The 14,941-nt window shown below is 55.0% G+C and overlaps 2 protein-coding genes across 2 annotated transcripts; one reads left to right on the top strand and one right to left on the bottom strand.

Moving 5' to 3' along the window:
* Positions 1-746: 746 nt before the first annotated feature.
* Positions 747-4,351, bottom strand: SIRT3 (sirtuin 3). Its single transcript, XM_066320611.1, has 6 exons — positions 4,208-4,351; positions 3,686-3,918; positions 3,468-3,568; positions 3,072-3,233; positions 2,531-2,740; positions 747-1,248 (listed from the first exon to the last, which is right to left on the bottom strand). Exons 1-6 carry the CDS (start codon positions 4,252-4,254, stop codon positions 1,228-1,230), a joined length of 774 nt encoding a protein of 257 aa, XP_066176708.1. The 5' UTR covers positions 4,255-4,351; the 3' UTR covers positions 747-1,227.
* Positions 4,352-5,961: 1,610 nt separating this feature from the next.
* PSMD13 (proteasome 26S subunit, non-ATPase 13) lies at positions 5,962-13,041 on the top strand. The gene is made up of 13 exons (XM_066320607.1): positions 5,962-6,162; positions 6,457-6,535; positions 7,147-7,181; positions 7,260-7,315; positions 7,668-7,711; positions 7,909-7,995; positions 8,505-8,676; positions 9,185-9,264; positions 9,347-9,472; positions 9,966-10,028; positions 10,757-10,837; positions 11,502-11,618; positions 12,350-13,041. The coding sequence occupies exons 1-13, from the start codon at positions 6,068-6,070 to the stop codon at positions 12,443-12,445; spliced, it is 1,131 nt and encodes a 376-aa protein (XP_066176704.1). The 5' UTR covers positions 5,962-6,067; the 3' UTR covers positions 12,446-13,041.
* The last annotated feature ends 1,900 nt before the right edge of the window (positions 13,042-14,941 follow it).

Raw genomic sequence — 14,941 nt, 5'->3', positions numbered from 1 at the left:
TAGATGTCCAGGGAAGGCCTGGACATGACACTCAATGCTCTGGGCTGATGACAAGGTGGGGATCAGTCACAGGTTGGACTCGATTTTGGAGGTCTTTTCCAACCTGGACGATTCTGTGTTTCAGGACTCTCAAGTGCCATTCCAGGCTGCTGGGTTGGGGACAGCCCTGCTCTGTCACAGTGTGAGCTTTCAGGCCAATTGCATATTTCTCCTTTTTTTAAAAACTAGCAAAACCCACCCCCCTCTAGCCCTTCTGTGTGCAGACACAGACCCTTGATCCCTTCCCAGCTGTTGAAGCTTTCCCAAGCTTTCCATGCAGAAGGAAAAGGGGGGGTCTGATGTTTGTAATGCAGTTGTTTCTGATACTGTTTCAATTTTCCAGAGTGCTTAAATCCCTAAGAACAGCTGCCAGGCCTGGCCTGGAATGCCCTGGAGCAGGGGCTGAGCTTGGCACTGGGCATTTTGGGAGGAGGTGTTCATAGAACCATGGAACTCTGTTTCGGGGGGAAGCAGGGGATGGTTCCAGTGTGGATGTGCCACAAGGCTCTGCATTGTGCTGTGGCAGGTGTGGGATGTGGCTGCAGCGCTGTGACACGGCCACCCCCAGGATGGCATCTACAGCAGGGAAAGGCACTTGTGTGAGGGGGACAACGGGGGAAAAAAGGTACTAAAAAGCAGGTGAAAGAAGCCGTGGTGGGGACAGAAGGTGTGACTTTACAGAAAACCCCTCAGGTGACATCCAGAAATGAATTATCTCTCTTTATTATTAAATAATTAACACTGCACTGATTCAGAAATTTCCCAGCAGCCTGAGCTGGAATGGGAATGGAGGGGCAGCCCCCCTGCCCCTGATTGTCCTCTGATTAGCAGAGATTTCATGGAAGACTAAACACAGCCTGTAGCAGCTGAGGATCATGGCCAAGGGAACAGTGGCTGGGGAGGAGCTGTGACAGGAACTGGATGCTCAGCCCGGTGGGAGCTGGAAAACACTCTCTAGTCTGTCCTGGCCTGACCTTCACAGCATTCCAGCTCCTGCTCCATGGAACCAGTGCCTCTGAGGGGTTCCTGGATGGATGGCTCAGAAGGAGGAAGATCCAAACAGCCAACTGCAGACACAGAGCTCATTGGATGTGCTGGCATGAGCCCCCAGGTCCCCGGACACTTGCTGGTGACACTCACGGCTGGACGTCCTCAAGTGACATGCTGAGGGGTGACAGGAGCACCTTGCTACTTGTCCTTGGCATCCAGCTGGAAGCAGAGACCACAGTGCTTGCCAGGGAACATCAAACATTCCAGCCCAAACACCATCCCCACAGGTTTCACACAATCCTGGAATCCCAGGATGGTTTGGCTTGGAAGGGACCATCCAGTCCCACCCCTGGCCATGGACACTTTCCACTAGTCCAGGTTGCTAGAAGCAACTGGTTTTCCACCATCACTGTTGCATCAGCATTATTCCTCAGGGATTCAGAGCTGCTCAAGCATCAAGCCAAGGGTTGGCTGGTCCCCAAAACTTTGGTAGTGAAAAATCAAAGACCTGGCGAAAAGGCTAAGAATTCCTACTCATTCCTGATGCATAATTTGAGGGAAGTAAGAGCAATCTGGATGTTACAATTGGAATCCTGAAGCCAGATTTTATGAAGTCACATTTGGACAATGTATGCCTAAAAAATACAGCTGTGTTTGATGTCAGATGTGGAAAAAACCTCCCAGTGGTGTAAAGGAATGTAGTAATTAACATCAGCACTGAGTTCCAAGTAATTATGAACTTGTTCCTCTGAAATTTCTCGCTCCTGAAGATCCCAGAAGGTTACAGATGTGAGAACAGTGGGGGAAAAAAGTCTATTTAAGGATTCATTACTGCCAGGTGAAGCAGGAGCAGGAATCCCACTCCCTGTCCGGCCACAGCAGCACTGGTTGGGTCTCAGCACAACTGGAGCCTCCCTTCCCTCTCTCCTACTGCTTATTGCTCCAGAGGAACATCTGGAAATGGAAGCACAGCCATGAAGGGACCGTAGGGAGTGAGGGTTTCCAGCCCCTCACAGCCAAGGGAAGTGCTGCCTGCGGAATATCCCAGTTTTGTGTTGAGGCTCTGCTGCCTCACAGCCTGGCACTGGCTGGCCAACAGGATTTCCTGTCTGATTTCTCCCATCCCCTGAAATCTGCACCTCCAGCTACAGCTATAGAGCTTGTGTGAGAACAAATCACAAAGCAGGTGACATAACTGGAAGCTTTTCAGTCCCTGAGAGGGTCACTGCTTTCACCCCAAATCCTGTCCTTTTCCATGTTCCTAGTTAATCTGGGACTGGTAAATTCATGTCTTCGCATGTACTACAGACACATTTAGCCCACAGCACTCTGCCCTGACACATTGGTTGTGAAACAGCATTCAGGTTTGGGTTGGTTTGGAGTTTTTTCACACTTTCCTGTGCAATGTGACCCCAGCAAGCACAAACCCACTCCCCTGCATAACTCCAGCACAGGGAACGTAGGGGCTGAGGGGGAGCTGGGGGTCTGAACCTCCTCCCACCTTCTCTTTCTCCTTCTGGATCAGTGTTTGCATCTCATCGTTCCAGCCCAGCAGCTCCACCAGCTTCTCGACGCCGCCGACCACGTCCCCGAGCTGGGCCACGTCGTTGTGGCGCTGCTGCCACGCGAAGGGGCCCACAAGCTCCCGGTTGATGAGGACCCGGGGCACGGAGCTGCGCACAGCTCCGGCCAGGCTGGCAAAGGGCTCCACCTGAGGGGACAACCGAGGGGGCACAGGGACAGTCACCCTGCCAGGGACACCAGTTCCTGCCGCTCTCAGCTTGGAACTGCTCAGCCACCCCAGCTCTGAACAGGTCACAGTGTCACCGGTTACCTGGTGGCCTTTCCTCAGTTCTCCAGGTGCCCACCTGGTTTCCAGAGGGTCTCTCAGAGCACCTCCACCCTATTTCTTACCCTCCATCTCAAATTGCACCTCCCTAACTCATTTTCTTCCCTTCTCTAGGCCCTCTCTCCCCTCTGGAGTCCCTTCAGGCCCTGTTTTCCATGTGCCTTTTTCCCAGGGGTATCCCTTATTCCCAGACCTCCAGGGATGTCCCGATGACGAAGAGCAGGTCTGCCATGGGGAAGTCTGTGAGGTGCAGGAGGAAGCGCTGCGGGAGTTGCTCGCCGAAGAACACGATGTCAGGCTTGACGACTCCAGTGCAGACAGGACAGCGAGGGATCCTGTCCCCCATGACATCTCCCTGAAGGCAGAGACCCCAAAACTGCCTGTCACAGGGACCCTGTCCCCATGAGACGAGAGGCCCCAAACCTGCCTGTCACAGGGGTTCAGAACCACCAACGCCCAGCCCCAAACCTGGTCCCCTTCATAAACCTCTTGTCCCTGAGGGCAAAAGAACAGGTTTGGACCTGTCATTACTTTAATAATTAATGCCTCCTTGTGTTAATTGTGTTGATGCCCGGCTGGGCCCACTCACCCTGAAGTCCTCTCCGGGGAAGTTCCTCTGACACACCGTACAGGTGGCAGTGGCAAATGTGCCATGGGCTTCCACCAGCCTGTCAGGAGGGATCCCAGCCACTGGAATACAGTGTGTGGCAAAGGACTGAGCCAGAGCCTCCCTATATGCATCTCCCCAATCCTGCTTTTCTCCTCAACTCCTGATGCTGCTGCTGGAGATGGGAAGAGGGAGCTCACCTCTCTCCAGCCCGTCGATGTTCTGGGTGTAGAGGCGCAGAAGCAGCCCCTTGTCGTGCAGCAGGCGGAGGAAGTAGTGGGCAGAGTTGGGGCGGTAGTTGCCGGGATAGAGCTCCTTGGCCAGGGTGAAGAAGGGCTTGGGGTTGACGAAGAAATACCCCAGCTCAAAGATGGCCTCGGGGTAGGGGATGTCATACTGCTCCAGGTTGCTGTAGAGGCCGCTCCCGGGGGACCTGTGGGGGACAGGGGGAAGCTGAGAGGGGCTGCAGTGGGACCTGGGCTGGAGACAGAATCCCAGGATCACTGAGGTTGGAAAAGACCTCCAAGACCTTCCACCTGTCCCAACCTGTGATGCGTCATCACCTTGTCAACAAGAGCACTGAGTGCCGTGTCCAGGCGTTCCTCGGACACCTCCAGGGATGGTGACTCCACCACTTCCCTGGGCAGCCCCTTCCAATATTTAATCACCCTTCCCATGGACAAGACCTCAGCCCTCCAAGGCTACAGAGGATGGAAGATCACCTGAAGTCCGGGATGCCGCTGGGGGTGCTGATCCCGGCGCCGGCCATCACCACCACACGCCGACATTCCTTCTTCCGGAGCAGCTCAGCCACATCCTCCAAGGTGAGCTTCTGCTTCCCTTTGTCACCTCCCCACCTGCCCAAAATGGATCTGGCAGCTGCACTCAGACAGAAGGGCCTGGAGCCTTGGATCCTGCTCGGCACAGGGGGAAGCACAGCACTGAAAGAACCGACAGTGACTTTGGCTCAGTGGGGAGAAAATCACCCAAAAATTCCAGAGAAAGCTATTCTCTGAGCAGGATTGTGCTTGGGCCTCACTAGGAAAAAACTCGGCTGTTAGTCTGACCCAACCCCTGGAGCAGACATGTCCCTCTGCAATTCCTTATGTGGATCTAAAATACCAAATCACTGGTATTCCTGTGAGAGGAGGGCTTTTTGGACAGGGATGACCACAAGGCTGGAGCCACTGGGAATCCCCAGTGTCAATGTTGATTTATGCTCCTCTGGGATCCAGGAGACCCTGCTGTGTCCTGTGTTCAACAATTTTCTCAGGGTGATGTGTCACCTTGCTCAGGTGAGCACAGACACTGACATTTTCCTGCTCCTCCCTTGGGCTCTGTGTGTCCTTGTCCAAAGGAATCTGAGCCCTGTGCCCAGCTGGGCTTGGAACAGCCATTATCATCTGGGAACAGTCATTAGCAGTTCGGGAACAGTCATTATCAGCAAGGAACAGCTTCTCCCAGAAAATTAGTGCTGCTGGAGCAAGGCATTGTGCACAGTCCAGACCAGGCATGGGGAGAGCCAGGAGAGCTTGGCAAGCAAGCCCGAGGAGCAAAGACAGAGCTGGAAGTGTTTCCAGGCCTCAGGGTGGTCAGCTCTGCCTTCCTTGGCATGTGACAGTTCCTTTCCAGGGATGTGACACTGCACTGCCTTTCCCTGCAGTCACAGGGACGTGGCTCTGCCTTCCAAAGGATGTAACATTGCCTTGCATGGGATGTGTGACAGCGCCTTCCCAGGGATGTGACACCACACTGCCTTTCCCTGCAGTCACAAGGACACGGCTCTGCCCTGTCAACCCGGGTTCCAAGGGAACTGAACTCAGAATCTTGGAAAAACAGAGATTTCTCTGGCAAGCTCCCAGGCCAGCCCTGGCTCACAGAGCGATGTGCCTGCTTAGACGGGGACGGGACATCCTCCATTACGGGAGCACATCCCATCCCAACACCGATCCCCCCCCTCCCCTTCCCGCAGGGATGCTGCAGCCCCCAGCCGGGCACTCCCCACCTACCTCCCGGCTCCGCCGCCGGCCAGCCCCTTCCCGTCCCCGCCGCCCCGGGCGGCCCGTGCCGTGCTGCCGCCGGCGCCATGGCAGGGCCCGCGCCCCCACAGGCTCCTCCAGGCTGCAAGAGAGCACAGCGGTGCTGGGGGCGGCCCGAGGCTCCCGGGGCTCCCCCCGGCCCCGGCGCTCACCGGCCGCCAGCAGCGCCCGCGCCCCGCGCTCCATCGCCGCTACCGCACTGCCGCGAGCGCGGGCGCCGCGCTCCCGCCGGCCGCTCACCCCGCCAGGGATCGGTGCGGCGGTTCCGGCGGTTCCGGCGGTGCGGGCGACGGGAGAGGCGGCGGAGGAAGGCCCGGGGGCTGGCGGCGCGGCGGCGTTGCCGCGGTGACCGCGGGACGCGGCGGGACCGGCGCGAAGCGAGTGCGCGGCGGCGGCGGGCGCGGGTCGTTACGGTACCCGGCGTGCCCCGCGCGGCCGGAAGTGAGTGCGCACAGCGGGGACGGCGCGGCCTCCTCCTCGCTCCGGTCCCGTCCGGCCCCGTCCCGGTCCCGGCCCCGGCTCCGTCCGGGCCCCGCCGCCGCCATGAAGGACGTGCCGGGCTTCCTGCAGCAGAGCCAGAGCGCGGGGCCGGGCCAGGCCGCCGTGTGGCACCGCCTCGAGGAGCTCTACAACAAGAAGTGAGCGGGGACGGGGTGCGGGGGGATCGCCCGCCCCGGGTCCCGGAGCCGAGCGCGGCCGGGCCCGCCCGGCTGAGGAGCCCTGGCGGGGCCCGGCTGGACCCGCGTCCCTTTAGCCGCCTCGTTTGTCGCCCGAAAGGTGACTCCGGCGGTGTTTGCCCCCGTCGGGGGGTCCCAGCCCCCGGCTCGCCCGCGACCCCCGCCCTCGTCAGTCCCCGCACGGTGCGCTCGGCACGTCCCGGGATGTGGCGCGGTTGGCGGCGTTGGGCTCACGGGGCTGTTCTGTGTCCCTAGGCTGTGGCACCAGCTCACTCTGCAGGTGCTGGACTTCGTGCAGGACCCCTGCTTCGCTCAGGGAGATGGGCTCATCAAGGTGAGCTGACTCTTCCCAGCTTTTCTTGGGTTTTTGTCCAAGGAAAAACTCTGCCTGTGGCTTCTCTCTTTCCTGTTTTTCTTGGAGCATTACTAACCAGCGTGGGTTCAGCTCCCGGGGTGTTTGCACTGCTGACTGTGTGAAAATTTAGCTAAAATCAAGTGTCTGCAGAGGCTTCAAAGTGATTCTCTACTTCACTCACCTAAAATTTTTAATTTTGGGAGTTGCGGGGGGATTTTTTTTTTTTCATTCCACATTTTAACAAGAGGTTTGCAAGTGCGGGATGACTGTTCCCTGGAAGAAGCCTATGGGGATAGAATTAGATAAAATGAGGAGTTCTGGGTTCTGAACAGTACTAGAATTTTTGTATGGGATGCTCGATTTTCTGGAAAAATCATAGGATCCTAGAATGGTCTGGGTTGGAAGAGACCTCGTGGATCATCATGTTCCACCTTCCCTGGAAAGGACACTTTCCACTAGCCCAGTTGGCTCAGAGCCCTCTCCAGCACTTCCAGAGATGTTCAAATGAGCTGGAATAGAGAGTAAATATGGTCAGAAACTCTGAACTGGGATGTCCTTTGCCCTGAGTGTCCCTGTCCTTGTCCCCACAGCTCTATGAGAATTTCATCAGCGAGTTTGAGCACAGGTGAGTTACTGGGGGTCACCTGGGGGGCTTGGGGGTCACCTGGGGGGCCCTGTGCTGACTCTGAGCTGCTCCCTGCAGGGTGAACCCCCTGTCCCTGGTGGAGATTATCCTGCACGTGGTGCGGCAGATGACAGGTGCGTGTCCTCCCCTCTTCCCTGTCCTGTTGTTACCTCTGGAATGTGGCCAGGGATGGGTCAGTCTTGGATGGGAAGTTGTTGCGGTTCTGCTGTGTCAGGAAGGGAAAGTGCTGGCTTAAAAAAAGTTTTAAGTTGTTGTTGATCCCTGGAGTAGAGAGTCCACAGCTTCTCTGGAGAGGTGGTTGGTGAGGAAAAGGCTGGCTTAACTGGCAGCACCTGCTGCAGGTTAAGGATACACCATGGAAAACCTATATTCCAGCCTTCAGGAATCCTGTAAAAGGTATCTTGCTCAGCGATTTTTAGCTCCATGAGAGCTGCTCGTTTAAATCTATTTTTCCCTCTACTCCAGATCCCAATGTGGCCCTGACTTTTCTGGAGAAGACCCGGGAGAAGGTATGTTGGAAGTTGCTCTTGGTGTGTTTTTCCTCGGAGCAGCCAAGACTCACTGCACGTGTGTCACCTGTGCTGGAGAACAGCACCTTTCCACAGGGATTTGAATGCAGGAACATGTTCACAAGTGACATTTATCCAGCCCCTGGAGCACACCTGGCTGCAGGTGACACTCTGAACAGGTCCCTGTGTCCCTGCAGGTGAAGAGCAGTGACGAGGCCGTGATCCTGTGCAAAACAGCCATCGGGGCCCTCAAGCTCAACATCGGGGACCTACAGGTCACCAAGGTGAGGGGTGGCCAAGTGTGGGGAGTTTTGGGCTGCTGTGACATTCCATGGTTATCCCAGCTCCTGGCCCCTTGGAGCTTGTGAGCTCACCAGGATGTGGGAGCTGCTCAAGGTGACCTGTGGCAAAGCACATGGGTTTTGTCATCCTTGGCTGGTTTTAAAACTCTCTTTTAAACCTGAAGTGATATTTTTTAGACAGGGCAGCTTTGGTTCTCTTAGAGCAGTGTGCAGACGGATGGGTTTGGGTGATGGAATCCTGGAATGGTTTGGGTTGGAAGGGATCTTAAAGATCACCCAGTCATGGGTGGGGACAGTTTCCACTACACCAGGTTGCTTCACCCTTGCTTTGGACACTTCCGAGGGCTTCTCTGAGCAACCAGTGCCAGGAGCTCAGCACAGGGAAAGGTGTGGGAGTGATGGTGGCTTTGCCCGGGATGTCACCGGGATGTCTTGGGAAGGCTGCCCTCTTGGAGCTGGGAGCTGTAAGAGCCAGCTCTTGTCCTTCCCAGGAGACCATTGAGGAGGTGGAGGAGATGCTGAACACCCTTCCCGGGGTGACATCAGTGCACAGCCGCTTCTACGACCTCTCCAGCAAGTACTACCAGACCGTGGGGAACCACGCCGCCTACTACAAGGATGCGCTGCGCTTCCTGGGCTGCATCGAGGTCAAGGACCTGCCAGGTAACTCCTCCCCAGGACAAATCCCACTTTCCACGCTTGGCTTCATCCCCCCAGCCCCAATAAGTGCCCTGGCTGAGGTTTTCCCTCTGTGTTGTTTTGGTTGTGCCGTGGTGGATCTGAGGTCTGGCCGGACTGAGGAGTGACTCCTGGCGGCCTGCTCCTGAGTTGCACCGGGAAAAAAGGGGGAATGGCTCTGCCAGAAGGTCAATTTTTTTCCAATTCCCCAAAATCTTCACTCTAGATTCAAAAAGCAGCCCTTTTGTGCTGTGATTACTGCAGGCTCCTGAATTTCAGGTGGTGTAGGGGAAGATGAGGGCTGGGAATAGTTTACTGTAGGTGAGGGAAGGCTCGATGGAGTTTAAAGTGGTGCTTTATCCAAATTATTTTTTGCTGTTTTTTTTTTTTTTTTTTATCCCAGCTATTTTTGGTTAGGGTATTTTTTATCTGTAGTAGTTTTTGTTTGGGTCTTTTTTCATCCAAATTATTTTTGTTTGGTTTTTTTTTCCAGTATCAGAGCAGCAGGAGAGAGCCTTCACCCTTGGGCTGGCTGGGCTGCTGGGAGAAGGCGTCTACAACTTTGGGGAGCTGGTGAGTGCTGCCACATCCCTTCACCCCTGGAGCTCCAGGAGCTGGTTTTCCCCTGGTGACAGCCTCCTGCCTGTCCCTGCAGCTGATGCACCCCGTGCTGGAGTCCCTGCGCAGCACAGACCGGCAGTGGCTCATTGACACCCTCTTCGCCTTCAACAGCGGAAACGTGGAGACCTTCCAGGCCCTCAAGTCGGCCTGGGGGCAGCAGGTGAGGGCTCTGGGACTGCTGAAGGCCCAGGCATGGGATTTCCACCTGACACTTGGAGTCTGTGGACTTCTTCTTAATAACCTTTGTCTCGTTCCTGGCTCTGGAGCACTGGTAAAATTCTGGTCGGAGCCTAGGAGTGCTTATTCCATCTTGATGCACATAGTTAGTGTCCTTTTGGCTTCCCTCTGGAATGCTTCCAGTGGAAAACTGTGTTTTTCCCTCTTGTTCTGGGAAGTGTGAGGCAAAACAGTGATGGTGGATGTTACCTGCACTGGCTAAACCAGAAATCATTGGCATAGCAGTGTATTTGTGAGTTTGCTGGCACTTGGGTTGTTTTCTGGAACCATTCCTGGCTGGTGGGTGAGCTGTGGTGGCCTCCTTCCTCCTAAATGAGCCCTCCCAGGGATTTATTCCTGTATGTAAAGCTGTTCTGCCCCAGAATGGGGAGAAAATGTAATCCTGACCTGATTTGGTGCCTCTTCTCCACTCACAGCCTGACCTGGCTGCAAACGAAGCGCTCCTGCTGCAGAAGATCCAGCTGTTGTGTCTGATGGAGGTGAGCTGGGATGTGCTCAGTGTGTCTGGTCACTCACCTGCAGGAACTCCTCCGTGCAGGAAGTTCAGTGTGGATTTTGCCTGTAGATGGAGCCACAGGCAGGTGCCATGAGGGAAAACACCTTGTGCTGGGCTTGCTTGTCCCTAGGTCCAGGGGGGCTCTTGGATGGAGTGCCAGGACAAGGGGGAATGGCTTCTCTGACAGGTTAGGTGGGATACTAGGAAGAATATCTTCCTTGTGAGGGTGGTGAGAACGTGGCACAGTTTGCCCAGAGAAGCTGTGGCTGGCCCTGGAAGTGTCCAAGGCCAGGTTGGATGGGGTTTGGAGCAACCTGGGATAGTGGAAGGTGTCAATTCTGTGATATGGAGGAGGGGGAGAGCAATCCTTCAGGGATGGTGTCTGGGGTATGTTCCAGTGGAACATAACTTCTAGAACACAATTAAACATCTTTATTTCCCAAGGACTGAGGGTCCTTTCCCTGATGGACAACCTGAAAAAGTCCCTTCCTGTCGCTGGAAGGCTCTGCTGTCACCACACCACACTGGTGTCAAACATTCTTGTTTGACTAATTTTCAGATGAGATGAGTTAAACATGAGAAATGCAGTTGCCAGTGCAGTGTGGGACTGGGCAGAACAGCTTGGGGGAGGCTCTGTGAGCTGTGGGAATCCCTAAAAGCTTGTGGGGGTTGTTTTGTTTTTTTTTTTGTTTGTTTGTTCCCTGGATCCAGATGACTTTCACCCGCCCGGCCAACCACCGCCAGCTCACCTTCGAGGAGATTGCCAAGAGTGCCAAAGTCACTGTCAACGAGGTGAGTTTGGGCTTACACACCCTTGGTAATGTCCAGCTCTGGAGCTCTGGGAGTGCCTGGATGGACCTGAACCACACAGAATCCCAGAATCATTTAGGCTGGAAAAAAGCTCCGAGATCATTGAGTCCAACCTGTGTCCAAAGCACTGAGTGCCACATCCATTCATTCCTGGGACACCTCCAGGGATGGGGACTTCAGTGCCTCCCTGGGCAGTGCCTGACAGCCCTTCCCATGAAGAAATTCTTCATGGTGTTCAACCTGAACCTCCCCTGGCGCAGCTTGAGGTCATTTCCCCTTGTCCTGTCACTTGGTCTCTGGGAGAAGAGACCAACTCCCACCTGCTGCTTGGGGACAATTGGGATCTTTTGGCTTTTTCCAATTGCTTTGTTCTTCCTTGGATTTCAGAGAAAAGAAAATAAATCTAGTTTTAGGAAAAAAAGAAGTAAAAACTCCCTAAAATCCAGTTTCAGGAAAAAGTGTTAAGGAGAAGAACTCTATGTTGAAGTGCTGAGTCACAAGGCAGTTCTGTTACCTGAAGGGGGACAGGTGTGAGAGCTGCTGCCCTGCATTCTGAGGGAATCTCATATGAAGATGCCGAGTTTTATTCATCTCAGGGGAAAATGGGGTGATTTGGGTCATTTCCCAGGATTATCTGTGTTCCCAGGTGGAGCTGCTGGTGATGAAGGCACTCTCAGTGGGGCTGGTGAAGGGCAGCATTGACGAGGTGGACAAGAGGGTGCACATGACATGGGTGCAGCCACGGGTGCTGGACCTGCAGCAGGTAAGGGCCACCAACTCCAGGGCCACCTGTTGGGCCAGGGTGAGGTGACCTGGGAGTGACACCGAAGCCGGGGATGAGTCATGGCTTGGGAATGAGCCTCCTCGGGGGCTTGGCTTTGCCCCCAGATTGTTTCACCCAGAAACTTTCCAGGAGCTGGAACAGGACGGGGTTGGCACTGTGAAAGCCACACAAACACCATGGAACACAGAAGCTATAGCTGGGTTTTGCAGAAGGATCCAGGCCTCATTCCTAAATGCATGAAAACTCTGGGAGTTTCAAGGATGTAGGAGGCACATTCCTCTTGGGAAGAGAGAAGTCCAGGGTGATAATGAGCTGCTGAGCTTCTCAAGTTCATCCTTGTAACACTTAAGGAGACTGTGCAGGGTATCTTTACCTTCAAACCCAAAAAAGAGTGCCTGGAATTCCAGCTGCAGACAATTCCTTTGCTGTGTTTCAGTTTAACCCTTGCTGATTTGCTGGTAGAAGCCGTTAGTCCCAGAATCCCAGGATGGTTTGGGTTGGGAGGGAAAAGCCCATCCAGTCCCACTTTCCACTATGCCAGGTTGCTCCAAGCCCCATCCAACCTAGTCTGGAACACTTCCAGGGATGAGGCATCTCCCTTTGTCAGTGTGTGGGACTTTGAGGAAGGGTTTGAGCTCTCAGGTGTGGGAAGAAGCCTGTGGGCATTCCCAGGAGCTGAGGCACTCTGTGCCTGTGGCCTTGCCTTGCAGATCAAGGGGATGAAGGATCGCCTGGAGTTCTGGTGCACGGACGTGCGGAGCATGGAGATGCTGGTGGAGCACCAAGCCCACGACATCCTGACATAGAGGAGAGAGTGTTTCCTGCTGCTCCTGAGGCCAGCAGCACTCAGACCACTGACTGCACTGAATCCATGAGGGGTGGGTGGGCAGAGGGAGCAGCCTGGGATTTGGCAAGCAGGAGGATGAGGACGTGGCCTTTTGCTGTGTGACCCTTTTGGTGCTCGAGCCAAGCTTTCCCTCTGCTGGCATGAGTGGCTCTGATCCCTGATCCCAGAGCTCCGTCCTGGGGGGATGGATCACTCCTGATCCCTCCTGCCTCCAGCTGCTGCAGGAAGGATCCTAGTGCAGGATCCAAGGGGTCCTGGCCTTAGGGGACACAGCCTGTCCCACTGCCCTCTCCCCCTGCCCCTGCAGCAGCCTGAGGCAGCATTCTTCACATCTTTTTCCCCAAATCCTGTTCCTGCCCTGGCCCCCCTTCCCTCCACCCCTGCTCATCTGCAGCAGAGGGAGTGTTTGCTCCATCCAAGGGTTTTCCCGGGATTCCTGGTTAGTGGGTGTGTTCATACCCTTGAGGGGGTGGTTGTCTTTCACCAACGCTTTGTGCTCAGGTGAGGTGCAGTGGCATAGCCGGAATAAACGTCTCTGCCTTCCCTTTTTGGGAATTCTGTGTCATCTCCATCTCTGGCAGCTGAGCTGCTGCTGATTCCTTTAATAACATTTTTCCATGGTCAGGCCTTGCCACTGCTGGGATTCAGGAGCTTTCCTCACCAGTTTGGTTCTCTGGTGTCATTAACAAATGGCACTGCTGGAATTATTTTTACTTTTCCTGCTTTTCCTGCCTTGACTGAGGGTGTAAATCCAGCAAGAGAAAGGAGGGAGCATGTGGCTGACTGGTGCAGAGATGCCTCACACAAGGAAGACAAACTTTGGAAAACAGGACAAAATGGAATTGCTGGAATCTGTACCTGCTCCCTCTCCTCCTGCTGCTCTCCTGGCCCTTCTGGCTGAAATTCCCTCCTGGATGGGGATTGTTCAGTGCCCAGTGCTTGCCTCTTCCCTGCCCAGCCACTGGGTTTGATTTCCCCAATACCTGCTCCATCCTGTCTTCCAAGTCTTATTCCTGGTGCCGCTTTTAGTGACTTCAGGAGAATGTGTGGAAGAAGTAAGTATTCTGATCAGGAAAATGTTCCCATTATTTCATAGCTGAGGATAGGAGAATGCCTAAAGGAGCACAGTCTCCTTCCCAGTGCCATGTCAGATCCAGTCCTCATTCCCATGGCTGTCACTGCATGTTAGGGAATAAAGGAAGCTCCATTGGAGTAATTGAGTTATGGGGCTGCTGCTGCTTGAGATCAGCATCCAAAATCCAGAGTGTCACAGTGGGAAGCAGTAACAGCTTCTCCCAGGAGCATTCTGACAGCTCTGGTGCTGTGGGAGCACTCTCCTGGCTATGAAGCTCTGAGCTGCTTCTGGGAATGAGAGTCAGATCTGTGGAACTGTGACAGCTCCAGAAGCTTTTCCAAGATACCTGGAATTATCCCTTCCTACCCAAACCTTCCACGTGCTGGCTGCTTCCTTGGCACAGGTAATTTGGGATGTGGTGGGTGGAGAGGCCCGCCCTTCAGGGAGGGGAATGGGCAGGTGTGTGGCCCCCAGCCCCTGGCACCCTTTAATGTCACTTCCAGCCTCTTGAGTGCTTTCCTGCCAGGAATTTACCTTGGATTGGTTTCCTTGCTTGTGCTGGGAGAGGTGACTGGGTGCACGCAGCCCTGCAGCTGGTCGAGGCTGCAGAGGGAATGTGGCTTTGCACTGGAACCTGCAGCCAGCCCCTGAGGGAATGCTGCCATCAGGACAGCAGGCAGAGATCCAGATCATTTCCTCTGGACACCCCCACGGATGGAGCAGACCCAGTGAGCCACTGTTGAATGTAAAGGTGGATTTTAATGAGCAGGCTCGGGGAGTTCCATCCAGGCAAGGCTCTGTCCCAAGGCCTCTTCCCTTGGGATTCTGTCAGGCTGCTCCTGCCACTCCTCACTCTGGCCTGCTCCTGTAGTTGTGGATGTTGCCCAGGACCCAGGCTGTGGGCAGCAGGAAGGACGAGAACATCATAGTGAGGCCGACGGCTTGTTCCTGAGGGGACAAGGAGCAGGAATCAGTGGGATGTCCGTGCCATGGCCCTGGTCCATGGGGCTTCTGGGATGGCTGCGCTGGTGCCGTCCAACACCACACACCCAGCTCGCTTCCCTGTGCTCTTCCCACTCCTTTGGACCTGCCCTGGGGCTGAGGAGGGAGGTTTGGGGAGCAAAGCTCTTCTCACTGGCTGTTCCCACTGTTCCACTGGTGGGTTGAGCTGGAGCTCTCTAGGTTGTTTCTCTGGGACACTGGAGCAGTGCATGACCTTGAGGCTGTGGCCAGGGCCTGCAGTGTTCCTGACTTTCAGATGACTTTGGGATGGGAATTGCAGCCAGCAGCAGCCCCTCGTTTCCCCAGTACAACCAGGATGGCATTAACCCCCCACACTGACACCTTTCTTTGATTTATTTGCCTGGGAAAAGCCTCTCC

This window comes from Sylvia atricapilla, chromosome 6 (assembly GCF_009819655.1).
Source record: "Sylvia atricapilla isolate bSylAtr1 chromosome 6, bSylAtr1.pri, whole genome shotgun sequence".
In the NCBI taxonomy this organism is placed as follows: domain Eukaryota; kingdom Metazoa; phylum Chordata; class Aves; order Passeriformes; family Sylviidae; genus Sylvia; species Sylvia atricapilla.
This window is presented reverse-complemented; position numbering and strand designations above follow the sequence as displayed.

Coding starts and splice junctions, on each gene's coding strand:
- SIRT3 (XM_066320611.1), bottom strand. CDS start 4,254: ATGGCCGGCGCCGGGATCAGCACCCCCAGCGGCATCCCGGACTTCAG. Junction 3,919..4,207: donor AGCGGCATCCCGGACTTCAG/GTGATCTTCCAT, acceptor TGTCCCCCACAG/GTCCCCCGGGAGCGGCCTCT. Junction 3,569..3,685: donor CATCGACGGGCTGGAGAGAG/GTGAGCTCCCTC, acceptor ACTGTATTCCAG/TGGCTGGGATCCCTCCTGAC.
- PSMD13 (XM_066320607.1), top strand. CDS start 6,068: ATGAAGGACGTGCCGGGCTTCCTGCAGCAGAGCCAGAGCGCGGGGCCG. Junction 6,536..7,146: donor AGGGAGATGGGCTCATCAAG/GTGAGCTGACTC, acceptor TTGTCCCCACAG/CTCTATGAGAATTTCATCAG. Junction 7,182..7,259: donor ATCAGCGAGTTTGAGCACAG/GTGAGTTACTGG, acceptor TGCTCCCTGCAG/GGTGAACCCCCTGTCCCTGG.